At 36.3% G+C, this 21,473-nt stretch overlaps 1 protein-coding gene across 1 annotated transcript in view; it reads right to left on the bottom strand.

Annotated features, from left to right (window-relative positions):
• The window catches only part of LOC134529303 (odorant receptor coreceptor), a 234,963-nt gene that overhangs the window by 83,433 nt on the left and 130,057 nt on the right, over positions 1–21,473 (bottom strand). The window contains exons 3-4 of the mRNA XM_063363212.1: positions 20,346–20,540; positions 16,282–16,501 (exon numbers count right to left, since the gene is read on the bottom strand). Of these exons, the coding sequence (XP_063219282.1) occupies positions 16,282–16,501; positions 20,346–20,540 (415 nt within the window). The remainder of the gene's footprint in view (positions 1–16,281; positions 16,502–20,345; positions 20,541–21,473) is intronic.

Raw genomic sequence — 21,473 nt, 5'->3', positions numbered from 1 at the left:
TTTTTCTTTGTTTTCGGATGATTTCGAATTTTTTTAGATGGCTCTAATATTCAAAATGTTGGATGTTTTTTATATTAAATTTTTATGAATTGATTATTATGAATTTTAAAGTTTTACTATTAAAATCGGATAATAATTATTTACATTCAAGATGGTGGCCATAACGAAAATTGCAACATTCGGGAGTGGGGTGTTAGATAGCAAAATGTTCTAGAATTTAAAATGGCGTTATATTTTAGTTTTAATATGGTGGACACGAAATGGCGAATAAACAAAATGGCGGCTTTAAAATTGCCGCCGGTTTCAATGTCACGGTCAAAGATCAAGGTCACAGTTCAAAGTCAAGTGTTAATTTTTAGGTCAAGGAAAAAATTTATTTTATGGTCAAAGGTCTAGTTCATGTTCTAAGGTCAAGGTCAAGGTCAAGGTCACGTGTCAAAGTAATAAAATCTTATTTATATATATTTTTATAAATATTAAATTTTTTAAAATAAAATCATTGTATAATATTTAACTGATTTTCAAGATGGCGAATAATATTCCTGATGGCGGAACGTTTTTATAATATATTTTTATTAATTTTTTTTATGTTTTTAAATTTTTTTGTTTGAATCTGATAATATTTACGGATTTTCAAGATTGTTGGCCGTAACAAAAATGCAATATTAGATTTTGGGATGTTAGATGGCTGAAAGTTATAGAATTTAAGATGACCGAATTTTCTAGAAAAAATGATGGCGAAAAACAAAATTTCGGATCCAATATGGCCACTGGGTTCAAGGTCAAGTTCAAAGGTCAAGGTCAAAGGCCAAGGTAAAAGGATACGATCCATATCATCCAAGATGGCCGCCGTGACTTCACAATCCTAGATGGCGGTAGTAAATAAATGTGCACTAAGACATCATCATTCATGACGGCCGCTGTGGCGTCACAATCCAAGATGGCTGTCGGAACCTCAAGCACCTCTGCAATGAAGCTAGGCGTAGGAGGAACTATTATAAACTAATTTGGTAGCATGTTGTTATAATGAAAAAAATTACGAGTGAAAACCTTTGAAGCCAAATAATTTTTTTGTAAAATTCATATAAATAATTCAATAATTTTCGTTCCTTTGGAAAGTGTTCTCTAAGGGTTATAGTGTATATCCATGGTGAAAACATGCTAAACAAAAGAAAATAATATCTGGATCAATTAAATTAATTAAATAAATTTCTCAGATTACAATATTTTTAAACGTTCAGAGTTACTTATTGGCCGATAAAGTAACACAATTTTAGGAATAACACAATACTAAGCAAGAGTTTAACCAATAGCGAACTCTACTTAATACTTGTACTGCGCTTGTTTGAATATTTATCGGAATGTACGATTGTAGCTTATTAGATTTAATTACTTTAAGTTTAAAGGTATGTTGTGCTTGTAAATGCTTACGATGATTGTGACATGGCGATAGTGTGCTGTGGGTTTTCATTAAATTTACTTAATTAATTGAAGCTTGGAGGCTCGTCGACGAGGTCATTACGTAAAGATGATCACACACAACGGCCATCCATAATGTTCAGTCTCGCTGAATATCGCCCACTCCTGGTGTCACTGTAGGAATGGCAACGATATATCAATGAATCAGAAATATCAATATTTCAGGTCAAAATATCGATATTTTTTTGTGATATATAATATTGTCAATATATTATCCTCGTAAAAAAAAATTAAAGTTCGAGTTATTTTCACAATATGGAAAAATATATAATCCCAAGTCGATTCCACACCATTCCTCTCAGTCGAAAGGACAACTAAAAAAAATTGGTTAGTACTTTTAACTTTTTTAATAGTAATATTATTTCATAAATGTTTGCAAGTAAAAACAAATCTTATTATAATGATGTGTAGATAAATTTTCCACAAAAAAAAACTTTTCAAATTTTGGACCGAAGTTTTAGTAAAGAACAAATTAATAAATAAAAGGCGGGAAGAATATTACAATTTTGGAGCTCAACTTAGAAATCAGGAAAACGTCGGCGAAAAATAAGCTACCAAAACATGTAGAAAAGAGAACACATATTAATAAAAATTTCAAACATTTCTGTTGCATTTACTTTTGCTAGTAGGAGCCAAACTTTTTTTACGTATTTTAATTAGAAAATATTAAATATTGTATTCACTTAATGTTACATGTTTTTAAATATTTCATTTTACAACAATCAATATAGATATACGTATCGAAAATATGACTATTTTCAAGCTGAAATTTTATCAGCAATGATATAACCGAAATTCCACTATATCGACATGTGGAAATCTTTTTTACCACACTTAGGCATTAGAGTGAGCTAGCTACCTTGAACTCGAGGGAGAAAACGCAAAAATAGGATCGCAGTACCCTCCGCCTACTGTTTTTGGTACCATCTTGGTTTTGAAAGCAGTTATATTTTTAGGTTAAACGTAAGTCTGATTTCAGCTGTAGTTAAATATTTTAATAATAGGAAAATAAAAACTTTTTCAATGTAAGTTTTTTAATTCATGCGTTCCAATTATTACGCAGCGTGCCAGCTATCAAAATCCGTCGTCAGCGTCGTCAGCGAGAAGCAGTGGGCCATAGAGTAGGGGGGGATAGGTGGGTAGGATCGAGGATTGTCAACACAGCCGCCGCCCCGAGGTCTTAAAAACGGCAGCCACGCCCGGACAGGGGTCTTGTTGGGAAGTCTTCGCCTTCGTCCTCGTCGTGGCGACCACAGCGAGCGCCCGCGGCCCGACTACCAGGATGGCAGCAAGGAGCGTCCAAGAAGATGCCGCAGCCTGAGGTCGGGCAATCGTCTATTGATATCGTTCCTCAGCTGCCGCGAGATCAGACGGTTAGTGCACCACAGAGCCTGAGCGTGGTTCAGATAGGATGTAGGTATTATATAATCCATGTCACTGACGTACCTCGCACTTCATTTAAAACTCATTAATTTAAAACGTTTGATGTAAATGTACTTGCAAAACAATCTCTTTATATAAAACAATTATTGCCATCTCTTTGACTCATTAATCATCCATCCGTAAACATAAGGCCAACCAGATATCCTGCAAACATGGTACGTACGATTTCCTGATATTTGCCTTCTTTTTGTGAGGTTTGTACATCGAATGTGTGTTTTTTTCAGTGGACACTAGCTTGTACAGAATTCCGGGTGGTGAAAAGCTATTTTGAGAGGTGTATTTTTTCATGTGCAGCTAACATATAGATTAAAACTAGAATACAGTAACTTAAATAAGATAAGAAACATTTTTTCTAATTACTAGCTAATTACCGTTAAGCGTTGCAATGCCTCAATCAATTATTTTTTGGCAATTTGTTTGAAGTAGGTACACGTATACAAACCATCTCTCTATCTCTCTATGTATATCTCTACATCTATATCAAAAATTATATATATATACCTCTCTATCTATTTTTATTTCTCTATGTTTCCCACTATATATCTATATATATCTATAGGCCTATATCAATATCTCCCTCTATACCTATCTCTCCCCTCCACATATCCTCTCTATGTCTCTATATATATGTCAATTTATAGCAATGGAAATATTAAAAATCTATGTTTTACCTGTCTATATTTTATGTCTCTTTACCTGTCACAGGTTTGACATAGGTAGGCCTATATAAAACACGCGCATATTCGAATGCAACGTAGTGTCAAAATGTTTAAGTAATCGGTGAAGAGCATTCGGAGATTTAAGACTTTGAACGAAAAACATTTACATTTTTTTTATATAGATTGTCAAGAAAATAATTGATATAAATGCTATATAATAATATATATAATAGTAATTTGTAACAAAATGCATGACGCGTTACACGAGTTTTCTAGTTTTCCCGCAAGAATGCGTTATTATCGAACACGCTGACTGTGCAACCTAGAGTAGATATCCCAGATGGAGAGTGCACAGTGCGAGTGACCAACCAGCCTTTCGTATTCGGACACGGCCTGAGGTGGGAATCGGCCATAGCTACCCTTACTATGCTGCAGGTCCAATACCCCCTGCGATACACCTTTTCTCTGTTTTGCCCCCTTTCTTTCAAATACCTCAGTTTATCTTCTAGCTTCATACACTTTAGAATTTACCTGCCTCTATGTATTTTTGCATTTATTCTCTTAACTTTTTTCTAGTATTGTGTGTTGAAGGGGGAGAAATACAATCCAAAAGGCGCCATCTTGGATTGAATAGATTTTTTAGGTCTTTATAAATTTTTATCATTTAACTTTAAGAATACGTCCCCGTTAAAGCATGGTATATACTTTCATGTAATGCCTAAGATAATAGCAAGTGACTGCTGAAAATAGTTTACCGTGTGAAGTAATTTGTGTTTAGTATTTATTAACTATCGGGAACGACTACAACCGTAATAATTATGTTAATAAGACTATATGCTGAAGGCTTTGAAAATATCTCTGTTACTATATGAGCAATACCTCGAAGAAGGAACATTTTTACAAGAAACGATAAACAATTATTTTGGCCTAAAAACTGTTGAAACCAATATGGCGTCATTAGGTTCCTGTCCCTCCCCTTTTAGCCGTGTCTGGGTGTTACACATCGCTGACGTTTCGGCACAAATTGTGAAAAATATATGTGTCCATATAGCTAGTTGGCGCAATGGTAAAATCCTAGACCTGTGTTCCATTGGACCTGAGTTGAAGTCCCGGTCCGGCCATCTTAATTTCGTTATTTCATGTTTTACACAAACCAATAACACTGGTTATTTGTCATCACGTGTTACTCAGATAACAAAATAGGCTTGAATCATGCTTGCCATGGTAGTTAAATCAAGCTTGATTCAAGCTAACTATTTTACACATGACAAGCTTGCAGCAAGCCTGCCACGACAAACTTGCAGCAATGTTTCATAGTAGTATAGGAATGTTCCCCCGGGGACAGGGTCCAGGGTGTGGTGCCTGTGGTGCCGAGCCACATCTCTGATTATGACGTCACGGCGGCCATAATGGATGTGTGACCTTGACCATTTACCTTGACCTTGACATTTAACCCTCAAAAATTGTCAAAATTTGCCAAAATTGGGCAAAAATTGCCCAAAATTCCTCAAAATTCGCCAAAATGTCCATTTCTGTGGAAAAAAATTCCACCAAAAAATCTCGGAAAATTCCACAATTCAAAAATTAGGATTTCGAAAATCCTCAAAAGTCGTTTTGCCCTAGAAAGAACCCAAATTCCTAAAAACCGCTTAAGCATCCATATCTAAAGCATCCGGTAAGCCATTTCTAGGAATAAGGATACCATGACAGCCATCTCGGATTATGTCGTCACCGTTGCAATTTCTGGTTCGGTCGCCATCTTTAAAATCGTTATTTATTATCCGATTTTAAATGAAAAAAAAATTAAAATTTATAAAAAAATTCAATAAATAAAATTTTAATAAAAATTATTAAAAAACATTCATTTACGACATGGAGCTCGGAGTCCTCAGTCCGAACCCGACGTGTGCAAAAAAATAAAAATGGCGACCGATCCTTCCCCCGTGGTGGGTGAAGGCAGACTGGCCCCCACCACTTTGTTAATAGCATATATATCATCCGGCAGTATGACGTCACGTCCGCCATCTTGTCTTCGTTGCTGGAAGCCATCATCATTGTATCGTCGGCTAGAGTGCGCTGATGCCATGTTAGTTTAATTCTTATCCGCCAGAGTGCAGTAATCATTTATTATTACTGTGACACCCGCCATCTTGTCATTTGCCCGCCATCTTGAAAATCCGTAATTATTTAGCTAGAAATTCAAGAAAAAATTTAAAAATCATCAAAAAAATTTAATCAATCGAACTAAATAATAAAAATCTTTAAAAAACACCGTTGCACATTTCGTTTCTACAGCCATCTTGAAAATCCGTAATTTCAATGCTAGAAATTCGGGAAAAAATCAAAAATTCATAAACAAATTCACTCATTAAAGTAATGATTGATTAGAGACTTGGTTCGATCCCTGGGCGATACAAATAATCTTAATTTTTTAGTAAAAATACCTAAAAAAATTACAGGTTTGAAAATAAAACACCACAAGTTCTTTTACAAAATAAATTTTATTACTTAATTTCTATTTTACTACAGGATCACCGGCGAAGGTTAGCAATCTTACAAACATTTAGGTCCGCATAGGCGTGAAATTACTAATTCTTAGCTCCAATCGGTTTATACTAGACAGAGTCCAACCAGGACCTTTAGATATAGTCCTCCTCTTCTTGACAGAGTTTCTGGATACCATTGTTAACAGTTTGCTTGACATCGTTAGAACTGTAAATTACTGCAGCCGATGTATTGAATGCACACTTCTTCACTTTATCATCGAACGGATACAACTTTCCATATATACAGTCCAACCACAAGTTATATTTCAAAGGTCCGTTTGTTGCTACGTAATCAGTAAGCTGATTGATTATGTCATGTCTGATATCATCAAGAAAATTACAAATGTCCTTCGACTCGCTTAACGTACTTGGATAATAGTAGTCTTTCAACGCTCCACGAAATGCAGACTGTGCCAAGTAGAAGCCATTATCATTTACTTGTGATGCACCGAACACAGTCTCAGGTTTATTTTAATGTTCAGACGTCATAGCAATCGGTTGCTGCACATTTGTTTTTTTGCTTGTACGCTCACGAGTCACCAATCTAAACCGAGGAGTCTAACTTTCTACAGGTAGTTCAGCAGTAGACGCACAGACTTCACCTTTATATTTTTTCGCATGATGTCGCAAACTGTCAATTCGAGTAAACCATTTAAGGAACTCATCACAGCGAAACTTCATGCGAGAAGGATTCTTCTTGCATTTACTCCTCTCATGTCTTCGTGCATCATGGGAAAATGCGAACGACGTATCACAGTAGCTGCAAGGATAACGTGGTGATGAAGTCGAGCCTTTCAGACCTGATCCAGATACTGGCGTTGCAACAGTAGTACCATTTCCAGGCATACACTTATGAACATCAATACATCGTTGTTGTATAGAAACCTTTACTTTCTGCCGCACAGCAGCGCCTTTAGATGTCTTCAAGTGCGTTTTCATATTATCTTATCTGGAATATCTGGAAAACTGCTTATGACACTTCTCACAACCAAACATGTTGCGAGGAGGATTCTTAGCACATTCTTTCTTCTCGTGTCGACGAGCATTGCTGCTGTTTGAGAAAATCTTGTCGCAGTAACGACATCGATAAACGTTAATTGATGTCGAATCGCCATCCATTAAGGTCTCCATCGAGGGCGAAACAGCGTTCGGCGAGGTTTACTGTACAGCCAGCACTACTGACATTAAAGTCTCTTCTGCTGGTGGTATGTCGACTGTTCAAGTCTCCTCCATTGTTGACGTCGACGCTGCTAACGGGATCTGTTCCACCATTGTCGTCGCTGACGTCATGGTTTCCGTAGTCGATGGTACAACCTCCATCGAGTTCGACGTTAAAGACGGTAAAGATGCCATCGAGGTCTCAAGAACAGCTAATTGACATGACTTATACACCAGAAGAAACAAACTAGGCGATCCTTACACCGCCAACATCAGTAACAAACTGAGCGACCTGCTGTCTAGGACTTGCTTATATACATGCAACGTATGGAATAATACGCTAGACAAATAAAGAACCATTTACAATAATACTAGAATCAAATCTACAATTAAAAAAATGATCATATGATCGAAAAAAATTCGATGAGTTATGGTTCGTTTGGCGAGGTTTCCTGTACAGCCAACATTACCGACATTAAAGTCTCTTTTGCTGGTGATATCTCGACTGTTGAAGTCTCCTCCAGTGTTGATGTCGACGTTGCTACCGGGATCTTTTCCACCATTGTCGTCGCTGACGTCATGGTTCCCGTAGTCGATGGTACAACCTCCATCGAGTTCGACGTTAAAGACGGTAAAGATGCCATCGAAGTCTCAAGAACAGCTAATTGACACGACTTATACACCAGAAGAAACAAACTAGGCGATCCTTACACCGCCGACGTCAGTAACAAACTGAGCGACCTGCTGTCTAGGACTCACTTATATACATGCAACGTATGGAATAATACGCTAGTCAAATAAAAAACCATTCACAATAATACTAGAAATAAATCTACAATTAAATAATTATCATATCATTGGAAAAAATTCGATGAGTTAAGGTTCGTTTTCGTCTCATTAATTCGATCTCTCCAATATAAGCTAGGCTCTAAGAGCTACAATTCGCGTCATCAGATCCATCTATATTTTGCTCCAATGCTTCAATTGAACATTAGCTTCAAGTGCTCCAACAGCTCCATCAGCTCCAACACGTAATGTACGCAATGTACGCGCAATACATGCAATTTACGTTCAATAAATGTAATGATCACACAGTACACACAGGAAACGGAACGTACACACAGTACACACAGGAAACGTAACGTACACACAGTACACACAGGAAACGGAACGTACACACAGTACACACAGGAAACGGAACGTACACACAGGAAACGGAACGTACACACAGGAAACGGAACGTACATACAGTACACACAGGAAACGGAACGTACACACAGTACACACAGGAAACGGAACGTACACACAGGAAATGGTACGTACACACAGTACACACAGGAAACGGAACGAACACACAGTACACACAGGAAACGGAACGAACACACAGGAAACTGAATGATCACACATACAGTAGCAGAAACACAGGCTTAGTTGTAAATCAGAATACAAAAAATAAAAACATTAAATTTTCACTTTCAATATTTAATTTATTTCTCAACATTATACTAATACAAGTAAAAGAAGCCGTTATTGTATGTAGCCAGCTTTCCTCAGTTCTTTGAGTATGAAGGATATTTCTTTGATGCACGAATAGATTCCTGCACAAAGCGAGCCATGTAGAAGTCTTAGGCGGTCAACCAATATGTTTGTATCTTTCCATGATGTGTAATCAATCTTTTCTACCACCATCTTACTTGCTTGTTTATTATACATACATTTAAAATCGCAATCGTCCCAGTGATCATAATAAGCATTATCAGATTTATTTATTATAACACGTCGTTTCCATCGTTTCGGTCCCAGGACACCGCCACATTCTTCGATCTTGTCAGCTTTAGGTGCTTCATCACAGTCTATACCTTTGTCAACAGCCTCAGAGTCACTGTAACAATCACTGTAGAAGACATCCTCTTCACCCAGATTACCGTATGAATTCGATATCGATGATGTCGAAGTGTCTTAATCGTCTTCTTGATTCCTTGTTAGGAGTCCACCATTTTTACAAAGAATGGAGGATCTACTGAATATAGGCTTGAATGTATTCTCACTTTTCACGGTGTTGATACTTCCATTAGTTTCAGTCTTTCCGAAACCATCAGCATCCTTCAATTTATGTTCTTCGTCACGATCGGGTGAGCTAATACCATCACTCTCAGGACAAGGAAAATTATTGACGTAATGCAGATCACTCTTCTTTAGTCTAGTGGATCCATCGATGTCCTCTATGGCGTAAGTAGGCTTGGCTTTACATGCTCTGTCATGTCTGTTTAAGCTGTCAATTCGTGTTATCAACCTGATACACCGAATACAGCTTAACATTTTGCGTAGTGGGTTTTTAGCACAATCATTCCTCTCATGACATCTAGCATTCCTTCTCATGACAAAATCCTTGCCACAGTATCTACAGCGGATTCCTTCCGATTCAGCTGCAGATAACAAACCATGATCCATGATAGCTTCTGGGACTAATGTTAGATACAAACTGACAGTTTTCAATTTGGAATCATTTTTTAAAAATAATTTTTTAAATATTTCATCAGCGAGAGTTAAGTTATCTAATGCAAAGCAAATTGATGCAAGTAGTTCTGCTTGTCAACAACAGATGTCGACAAATTTTTGCTTGCAGGTAAATATTATTTATTTTATGTGGTATGCGGAATCTTCACTAATGATCGCAAAAGAAGGATGGCTTCGCTAGACATCAAGGAGAAGGTAGTTCGTCCTTCGTGATAGTGTTTCTCTTCCGTCTTATCAGATATTTTTGGACTGAGTAAATGTTTTTTTATTTTTTTAGAAATTCACCTTGTAAAAAAAATGTTGTCAGTTCTGATTTATTACTAGAAATTAACAATTTATTTGCATCACAGGGTAAAATGACATAACTTATTAGTTAAAATGTCATTCATGCGGAGATCAATTTCTCATCTGTAACCAGAAGCACTCGGAGAAAACCATCAGAGGTCTAGTCACAAATAATTAGGAGCACACTGAGAACACCACCATAATATTGACAAGAGTAATCGGAAGCACACGCAGAACCACCATTTTATTGACAAGAATAATCAGTAGCACACATAGAAAACCATCAAAATATTGACAAGAATAATCAGTAGCACATGTAGAAAACCATCAAAATATTGTCAAGAGTAATCGAAAGCACACGGAGAAAACCACCTCAAGTTTTCTTTAATGACATGAAATTACAGAAAAAATTTAATAAAATAATAAAAATAAAAACGAAAAAATACAAAGAATTCTGGCTTGTACTAGAACACTTATTTTGCACAACAATGAGAAGTTCACATGCTAGCAGAATCCTTTGTATTTTTTCGTTTTTATTTTTATTTTTTTATTTATTTTTCCTGTAATTTCATGTCATTAAAGAAAACTTAAGGTGGTTTTCTCCGTGTGCTTCCGATTACTCTTGACAATATTTTGATGGTTTTCTACGTGTGCTTCTGATTATTCTTGTCAATATTATGATGGTTTTCTACGTGTGCTACAGATTATTCTTGTCAATAAAATGGTGGTTTTCTGCGTGTGCTTCCGATTACTCTTGTCAATATTATGGTGGTGTTCTCCGTGTGCTCCTAATTATTCCTGACTATACCTCTGATGGTTTTCTCCGCGTGCTTCTGGTTACAGATGAGAAATTGATCTCCGCATGAAGGACTTTTTACCTAATGAGTTATGTCATTTTATCCTGTAATGCAAATAAATTGTTAATTTCTGGTACTAAAACAGAACTGACAACATTTTTTTTACAAGGTGGATTTCAAAAAAAAATATAAAACATTACTCAGTCCAAAAATATCTGATAAGACGGAAGAGAAACACTATCACGAAGGACGAACTTCCTTCTCCTTGATGTCTAGCGAAGCCATCCTTCTTTTGCGATCATTAGTGAGGATCCCGCGTACCACATAAAATAAATAATATTTACCTGCAAGCAAAAATTTGTCGACATCTGTTGTTGAAAAGCAGAACTACTTGCATCAATTTGCTTTTCATTAGATAACTTAACTCTCGCTGATGAAATATTTAAAAAAATATATTTAAAAAATGATTCCAAATTGAAAACTGTCAGATTGTATCTAATATTAGTCACAGAAGCTATCATGGATCATGGTTTGTTATCTGCAGCTGACTCGGAAGGAATCCGCTGTAGATACTGTGGCAAGGATTTTGTCATGAGAAGGAATGCTAGACGTCATGAGAGGAATGATTGTGCTAAAAACCCACTACGCAAAATGTTAAGCTGTATTCGGTGTAGCAGGTTGATAACACGAATTGTCAGCTTAAAAAGACATGATAGAACATGTAAAGCCAAGCCTACCTTCGGCATAGAGGACATCGATGGATCCACTAGACTAAAGAAGAGTGATCTGCATTAAGACAATAATTTTCCTTGTCCTGAGCGTGATGTTATTAGCTCACCCGATCGTGACGAAGAACATAAATTGAAGGATGCTGATGGCTTCGGAAAGACTGAAACTAATGGAAGTATCAACACCGTGAAAAGTGAGAATACATTCAAGCCTATATTCAGTAGATCCTCCATTCTTTGTAAAAATGATGGACTCCTAACAAGGAATCGAGAAGACGATGAAGACACTTCGACATCATCGATATCGAATTCATACGGTAATCTGGGTGAAGAGGATGTCTTCTACAGTGATTGTTACAGTGACTCTGCGGCTGTTGACAAAGGTATAGACTGTGATGAAGCACCTAAAGCTGTCATGATCGATTAATGTGGCGGTGTCCTGGGACCGAAACGATAGAAACGACGTGTTATAATAAATAAATCTGATAATGCTTATTATGATCACTGGGACGATTGTGATATTAAAAGTATGTATAATAAACAAGCAAGTAAGATGGTGGTATAAAAGATTGATTACACATCATAGAAAGATACAAACATATTGGTTGACCGCCTAAGACTTCTACATGGCTCGCTTTGTGCAGGAAACTATTCGTGCATCAAAGAAATATCCTTCATACTCAAAGAACTGAGGAAAGCTGGCTACATACAATAACGGCTTCTTTTACTTGTATTTGTGTAATGTTGAGAAATAAATTAAATATTGAAAGTAAAAATTTAATGTTTTTATTTCTTGTATTCTGATTTACAACTAAGCCTGTGTTTCTGCTACTGTATGTGTGATCATTCAGTTTCCTGTGTGTTCGTTCCGTTTCCTGTGTGTACTGTGTATACATTCCATTTCCTGTGTGTACTGTGTGTACGTTCCGTTTCCTGTGTGTACTGTGTGTACGTTCCGTTTCCTGTGTGTACTGTGTGTACGTTCCGTTTCCTGTGTGTACTGTGTGTACGTTCCGTTTCCTGTGTGTACTGTGTGTACGTTCCGTTTCCTGTGTGTACTGTGTGTACGTTCCGTTTCCTGTGTGTACTGTGTGTACGTTCCGTTTCCTGTGTGTACTGTGTGATCATTACATTTATTGAACGTAAATTGCATGTATTACGCGTACATTGCGTACATTACGTGTTGGAGCTGATGGAGCTGTTCGAGCACTTGAAGCTAATGGTCAATTGAAGCATAGGAGCAAAATGTAGATGGATCTAATGACGCGAATTGTAGCTCTTGGAGCCTAGCGTATATTGGAGAGATCGAATTAATGAGACGAGAACGTACCATAACTCATAGAATTTTTTTCGATCATATGATCCTCTTTTTTAATTGTAGATTTGACTCTAGTATTATTGTAAATGGTTCTTTATTTGACTAGCGTATTATTCCATACGGTGCATGTATATAACCGAGTCCTAGACAGCAGGTAACTCAGTTTGTTACTGACGTCGGCGGTGTAAGGATCGCCTAGTTTTTTTCTTCTGGTGCATAAGTCGTGTCAATTAGCTGTTCTTGATACCTCGATGGCATCTTTACCGTCTTTAACGTCGAACTTGATGGAGGTTGTACCATCGACTACGGGAACCATGACGTCAGCGACGACAATGGTGGAAAAGATCCCGTTAGCAACGTCGACGTCAACACTGGAGGAGACTTCAACAGTCGAGATACCACCAGCAAAAGACACTTTAATGTCGGTAATGTTGGCTGTACAGGAAACCTCGCCAAAAGCTGTATCGCCCTCGATGGAGACTTCAATGGATTGCAAATCGACATCAATTAACGAACATCGATGTCGTAACTGCGACAAGATTTTCTCAAACAGCAGCAATGCTCGTCGACACGAGAAGAGAAAATGTGCTAAGAATCCTCCTCGTAACATGTTTGGTTGTGCGAAGTGTCATAAGCAGTTTTCCAGAAAATATAATATGAAAACGCACTTGAAGACATGTAAAGGCGCTGCTGTGCGGTAGAAAGTAAAGGTTTCTATACAACAAAGATGTATTGATGTTCATAAGAGTATGCCTGGAAATGTTACTACTGTTGCAACGCCAGTATCTGGTTCAGGTCTGAAAGGCTCGACTTCATCACCACGGTATCCTTGCAGCTACTGTGATACATCGTTCGCATTTTCCCATGATGCACGAAGACATGGGAGGAGTAAATGCAAGAAGAATCCTTCTCGCATGAAGTTTCGCTGTGATGAGTGCCTTAAATTGTTTATTCGAATTGACAGTTTGCGACATCATGCGAAAAAATGTAAAGGTGAAGTCTGTGCGTCTACTGCTGAACTACCTGTAGAAAGTTAGACTCCTCGGTTTAGATTGGTGACTCGTGAGCGTACATACAAAAAAACAAATGTGCAGCAACCGATTGCTATGACGTCTGAACATTAAAATAAACCTGAGACTGTGTTCGGTGCATAATAAGTAAATGATAATGGCTTCTACTTGGCACAGTCTGCATTTCGTGGAGCGTTGAAAGACTACTATTATCCAAGTACGTTAAGCGAGTCGAAGGACATTTGTAATTTTCTTGATGATATCAGACAGGACATAATCAATCAGCTTACTGATTACGTAGCAACAAACGGACCTTTGAAATATAACTTGTGGTTGGACTGTATATATGGAAAGCTGTATCCGTTCGATGATAAAGTGAAGAAGTATGCATTCAATACATCGGCTGCAGTAATTTACAGTTCTAACGATGTGAAGCAAACTGTTAACAACGGTATCCAGACACTCTGTCAAGAAGAGGAGGACTATATCTGTAAAGGTTCTGGTTGGACTCTGTCTAGTATAAACCGATTGGAGCTAAGAATTAGTCATTTCACGCCTATGCAGACCTAAATGTTTGTAAGGTTGTTAACCTTCGCAAGTGATCCTTTAGTAAAATAGAAATTAAGTAATAAAATTTATTTTGTAAAATTTTTTGTGGTGTTTTATTTTCGAACCTGTAATTTTTTAGGTATTTTTACATAAAAATTAAGATTATTTGTATCGCCCAGGGATCGAACCAAGTCTCGAATCAAACATTACTTTAATGAGTGATTTTTTAATGAATTTTTGATTTTTTCCCGAATTTCTAGCATTGAAATTACGTATTTTCAAGATGGCTGTAGAAACGAAAAGTGCAACGGTGTTTTTTAAAGATTTTTTATTAAATTTGATTAATTAATTTTTTTGATGATTTTTAAAACTTTTCCTGAATTTCTAGCTAAATAATTACGGATTTTTAAGATGGCGGGCAAATGACAAGATGGCTGGTGTCACAGTAATAATAAATGATTACTGCACTCTGGCGGATAATAATTAAACTAACATGGCATCAGAGCACTCTAGCCGACGATACAATGTTGATTGCTTCCAGCAACGAAGACAAGATGGTGGACGTGACGTCATACTGTCGGATGATATTTATGCTATTAACAAAGTGGTGGGGGCCAGTCTGCCTGCACCCACCACGGGGGAAGGATCGTTCGCCATTTTTTTTTTTGCACTCGTTGGGTTCGAACTGAGGACTCCGAGCTTTATGTCGTAAATGAATGTTTTTTAATAATTTTTATTAAAATTTTATTAATTGATTTTTTTATAAATTTTTAATTTTTTTCATTAAAATCGGATAATAAATAAGATTTTAAAGATGGCGGCCGTAACGGAAATTAAAACGGTGACGACATAATCCAAGATGGCGGTCATGGTATCCTTATTCCTATAAATGGCTTACGGAGGCTTTAGACATGGATGATTAAGCCGTTTTTTAGGAATTTTTGGTTCTTTCTAGGGCAAAACGACTTTTGAGGATTTTCGAAATCCTAATTTTTGAATTGTAGAATTTTTTGAGATTTTTTGGTGGAATTTTTTTCCACAGAAATGGAAATTTTGGCGAATTTTGAGGAATTTTGGGCAATTTTTGCCTAATTTTGGCAAATTTTGACAATTTTTGAGGGTCAAATGTCAAGGTCAAGGTCAAAGGTTAAGGTCACACACATCCAAGATGGCCGCCGTGACGTCACAATCCAATATGGCGGTCGGCACCACAGGCACCACACCCTGGACCCTGTCTCCGGGGGAACATTTCTATACTACTTTTCATGGTTCAAAGAAGGCTTGAATCAAGCTGGATGTGTCACGCTTGCACGGCAAGTCTAATTCAAGTCATGACAAGCAAGCACTGGCACCACATATTAATTTATTTTAGCTATTAGCCTTAGGATCTAGATTTTGACACTTGATTGACGCCAAAGTTTATAGTTTAGACTACTAAAAATGTTTGTGCCACTTAGTGATGCTGCTATCATGGTACGTACGATTTCCTGATCTATCAGGTATTTTTTTAGGTTTGTACATAAAAGTGAGTGTATGTTATTCACTTTTCGCAGTAAATTGTTGGACTCATGCTTGTACAGAATTCCGGGTGGTACAAAACTGTTTTGAGAGGTATATTGTGTCATGTGCATCCGACATTTGAACTTAAATGGTATAAGAAAATTTTTAACAATTATTTTAGAGCAAATAATTTAGATAAATAACTAAAAATATAAATTAAAGTGAACATGTATGCATCCAAGATGGCGATGTATGATCTCCATAGCAAAGATATTTCTGTATGCTCTGTGACCTGTTGATCCACTGAGCAGTGCTGCGTGGGACGAGGAGGAAGCCGCCCGAAAGATGTCGGAGGTCTGCGGCATCAAAGAGTCCATGGAGTTGCTGACTTCCATCAATGGCTTCATGATCTCCTTCAGGTGCACCAACTGCTCGCAGGCGTAGATCAGCCAGCAGCAGAACAACGTGTCCAGCAGGTTGCACAGCACGAGCATGCAGGTCAGCCAGAAGAACTGGACCAAAAAATCTTCGTTAGTTATTCTTTTGGTGGAATAATATATCTCACAACAATCTGAAGCATTTTAGGATTTAGTTTGTCAAATGAATTTGCCTTGTTTCGTGTGTCTGACTATTCGGCGCAAGAATTTTTGTTTATTTTTTTAACGAAACTACGTTTTATAATACAAATTCAAACTAAGACAAATTTAAAAATTATATTTTTAACTAATAAATTATTCCCGGACTCTCAAATGAAAGACAAATAGGTGCCAATAATTACAGTTCTACAAACGTGTACTTTTTAGTCCGAATACTTTGAAATATCATCCTAAGCAACAGACTTAACTAATGTCAATAATGTAATAGGCATTTTAAAAAGAATATTTTTAGGCACTATAAACGAAAGCGTTAAGTTTAAGTGCTGAAATAACATCACACATGCTGGGCCCTGTTGCATAAAATATACAAGTCTACAACTTACAAGTCAATCACTTGTAGCTTGTGAAAATTCCTATAATTGTGTTTTATAAAAGTACAAGTTACAAGCTACAAACTACAAGTGTTTTTAACAATTTAGAAGTGTTTTCTACAAGTAAAAAATTTATAGCATTTCATAAACCAAATTTCACAAGTAAATACTTGTAGCAAACCCCTAAGTTTCTACAAGCATTCTGAGTTTTGTAAATCTTACTTCGAGTTGAAAGTAGAGGTTAAAAACCTTTCTGCTGAATGTGAATCTCTTTTAAATTGATACAAACAATGGACATTGTTTTTATTGACTTAGATGAAGAAATAGAAGTTGAGGTTAGAAGGCAAAGGACTTTCAAGGAAAGAATAAATATGAACTTTGTCACATACTTACTATGAATAAATGAACGTTTTAGGATGAGTTCACAAAAATTAGAAGAACTTCAACAAGAAATTGGTCATTTACTGCAGCATCCGACGAAAAAAAACAAAGCATTGACTTATTATACATTAATTAAACTAACCTGGCCCAGCTAACCTAAAAAGGCAAACCACAATTTACTAAAATATATTTACACAATGTTTCGACAATTTATATACTTTAAAAACCTACTCAAACTATCTTAATTGGGGTAGGGAATTTGTTTAACAAAACTAACCTAACCTAAAAGAGCATTGACCAACGTAAGCTAAACTATCATAAATAAACTATTTTTTTACCTAATGTACCTCCCACATAAAAAAAACATATTTCATTAACTAATCTTCCATCTAAGCCGAACAGTTCCGTCATTCTGCATGAGTAACTTATATCCACAATTACCATCCTATGTTGTGTGCGAGGAATGCTAGGTTAAAAAAAGAGGTTGGTTAGGTTAGGTTTGTTTAAAAACGTCCTTTCCTGAATGTTTGATTAGGTTATGATTTGACAATTTTAAAGTGTTTAAATTTTGGTTAAATAGTTTGCAATACATTATGTTTTGCCATAGGTTATTTTGGGTTAAATCCAAACGTAGTGATTGTCTACATTAACCAATAATAGTATCAAAAATTTAGTTATACAATTAAATTTTTTATTATATAATGTACTTACAGATGCCTTTTTCCGGTTTTTAGAGATTTTTGTTATTTAAGTATGACAATCATCGTCACACTGTTCATCTCCTTGAGCAGTGAAACGTTTTTCCTCTGATACATTTGTGGATGCATTGCTCCATGTTTCAGGAACGGAGGTACACCCAAACTTTTTATAGTTGGCGAGTCTTTCCCAATTATGTCAAGAACAATGTTGTCTATGTCATTGTACTTGGCATGTGTTCTACCTGCTGCCCCAGTTTGTTTCGCATTATCTACTTTGTTCTGGAAATAATTTTTTTTTAAAAAATGATAGTAATATAAATCTCTCCAGTTTTCAGTTCAATATATAAATATGGCAAGAATTTACTGTAACGCACCATAGTTGCTCGTCTCAAATTTGGTCAAAACATGTCTCTTAAAAAACTCCCAACCCTCTTCTTTTTTTACTGCTCCAATACTAACCACAAAATCAAATAATATTTGCTTCCACGCATCAATTTTATCCTTTTTTTTTGTCAAAGTATCAGTAAACTGTCCGTACAAGGTATCCTTGTTCTCTTTATTTTTTTGCAATACTGCTGATTTCAAATCTTTGCTACTCGTGCACTCTCCATTTTTCATGTAAACAACTTGTGAATAAAACAGATTACTTGTGAAAATTTGATACAAGCTAACAAACTTCTACAAGTTACGAGACTTTTTTTATGAAACACATTTTCCAGAACTTGTGACTTGTGACTTGTAGCTTGTAAGTTTGTAACTTGTAATGTTTATGAAATAGGGCCCTGTAGTATCAAAACATATTGCTTACTTGCTAAAAATTTACAACTTTTTAAAATTAATTAATAATAATTTTCTCTCCTTAAATAAAAATCAATATAACACTTTCTAGAAAAACTGAAACTGGTTTATTACCTTAAAAGAAAAAGAAACTATTAACAATTATTGATCCCACCTAAAGTTATATTTTTAATTAGGCAATACATGATCTTTTTTAAAATAATTATTGTATTGGTAGCTTAAAAATATGTAAAATAAATATTTAGAAATTTTTGAGAATACTTAAATATTATTTAGTAAATAAGTAGTGAAATAAAATATGTGTATTATGTAACTGATAAGTAATATTTTATTAATCATTTATGTGCTTAGCACCAGCTTCATAGACTGACTCCAATTATCTTGGAGTAAATATATATACGAGGTGTTTTAAATAAGTAACAGTAATTTTGTAATTTCGCGGGTGGTGTTAGTCCGAATCGCGCATTTTTATTTGTTGAGTTTTGGTAAACATATTTGAAAAGTATGTGTAGGTATATTGTTAGACACATTTAATGTTTAGTTTGTTGTCAGCTGTCAAAATGGTTAAGTGGGTTTTGGTACCATAGTTGATTATTTATTAAAATTATTTGTTTCAGAGAATTTGCATTAAGCTGTTATACGAATGGAATAAATTCTAGCAATGTTTAAGAAATGTTAAATATTGTTTTTGCAACAGGAACACTCAGCTTTAGACGAGAGCTCCGCAAATCCTAGAAGCAAACGCAGGTCACGCCAGCAATATGAGGCCGGACTCCTGGTTGGAGACTTCCTGCAGGTAGTCACAATTGCTGGCATGACCTGCGTTTGCATCTCGGACTTGCGGAGCCCTCGTCCAAAACTGAGTGTTCCTGTTGTAAAAACAATATTGAAAATTTATTAAACTTTGCTACATTTTATTCCATTTTTATAACAACTTTAATGAAAATTCACTGATAAATTTTCTTAAACAAATAAATAAAATAACCAATCGCTAATCGGCCAAATAACTTTTAACTTTTCTGACAGCTGACAATAAAACCAACATCCAATATGGCTAAAGATGTACATACACCTTTCACGTGTGTTTACCAACACAACAACGAAAAGATTGCGCGATTCGGACTAATACAACATGCGAAATTACAAAATTCCCTTTACTTTTTGAACACACCTCGTTTACTAGTATTGCTTTACTAGTACCCATAAAATATCCTAAAATAAAATATCAGAAAGATTTAATTACGAAACAATAATTTTTCAGCTACAAATACTGCTCCACATTTATCTTATACAGAATTCGTGCAATTTACTATGGCTTAAAATTTTTATTTAATAAACACTTTTACTAAAAAATAATGATACTATTATTTATTCTCTTAAAGATAAATTTAAATTTTAGTTTTATTATCTTTTAATTGAAATTACAAATCAGTTACCAATCTTGTAGCAAGAGTCGATACTCCAACCCTTGTGCTTGGTGGACTAGAGCAAGCGAGGAAAGAAGGCTCGCACCTGAAATGCGAACGTCAGCATGTACATGAAGCCGTTGGAGATGTCCCACGGGTACCACGCGCGGACAATCAGGCGAGGCACCTCCACCGTCATCGTGAGATTCGCATCGTCCGGGTCCTGCACGTGAATGACGCTGTCTCCGAAGAAGGTGATGGTTGTCCAGGCGAGAACGCTTGTCAACGTGCATGTCAGTATCTGCAGCAAACAAACATTGTCATGCTTTGTCATGCTGCCATAACAGCAACTGTCTTGCCGCCATGTTGCCAATCTGCAATGCTTCCAAGCTGACATGCTGCCATACTGCCATTCTGCCATGCTGCCATCCTACCATATTGCAATGCTTCCATACATCCACACTGCCATTCAGCCATATTGCAATGATTCCATACTTCCACACTGCCATGCTGCCATTATGCCATGCTGCGATACTGCCATAATGCAATAATACCATACTGCCATACTGACATGCTGCCTCTGCAATACTGCAATGTTGTAATGCTGTCATACTGCAAATTGCCATTCTGACATTCTGACATGCTGTAATTCAACCTTACTACCATGCTAACATACTGTCATACTGCCAAAATACCACACTGCCATCCTGTCACTATGCAAGTATGCCATGCTGGCATACTAACATGCTGCCATACTGCTATACTGTGAAACTGTCATACTGCTATGCTGCCATTCTCTCATGCTGCCAAAATGCCACATTGTCAACCTATCACATTGCCATGTTGGCATACTACCATGTTACCATACTGCCATACAGCCATACTGCCATAATGCCATGTGGCCATACTGTCATACTGCCAGCTGCCATACTGTCATTCTGTCATTATGACATGTTGTCATACTCTCATGCTGCCATACTGACATAACGACATGCTGCCATAATGGCATACTGTCATACTGATATCGGGACATTTAATGTGGGAGAGGCTTGAATCCAAATTATGCAAGGTTGTTTTTTTAGAACTGGTGTGCCGGAAATTAGAAATTTCGACACGTTTTTTTTTAAAATTTTATTATTATTTTAAATTATTTTTGGAAATTTTATTTTGCTCTATGATTTGGTTACTAAAGGGCGATTTACTCTTTGTTAGGCTGGTGTACTCCCCTTAGTTA

This window comes from Bacillus rossius, chromosome 2 (assembly GCF_032445375.1).
Source record: "Bacillus rossius redtenbacheri isolate Brsri chromosome 2, Brsri_v3, whole genome shotgun sequence".
Taxonomy (NCBI): domain Eukaryota; kingdom Metazoa; phylum Arthropoda; class Insecta; order Phasmatodea; family Bacillidae; genus Bacillus; species Bacillus rossius.
This window is presented reverse-complemented; position numbering and strand designations above follow the sequence as displayed.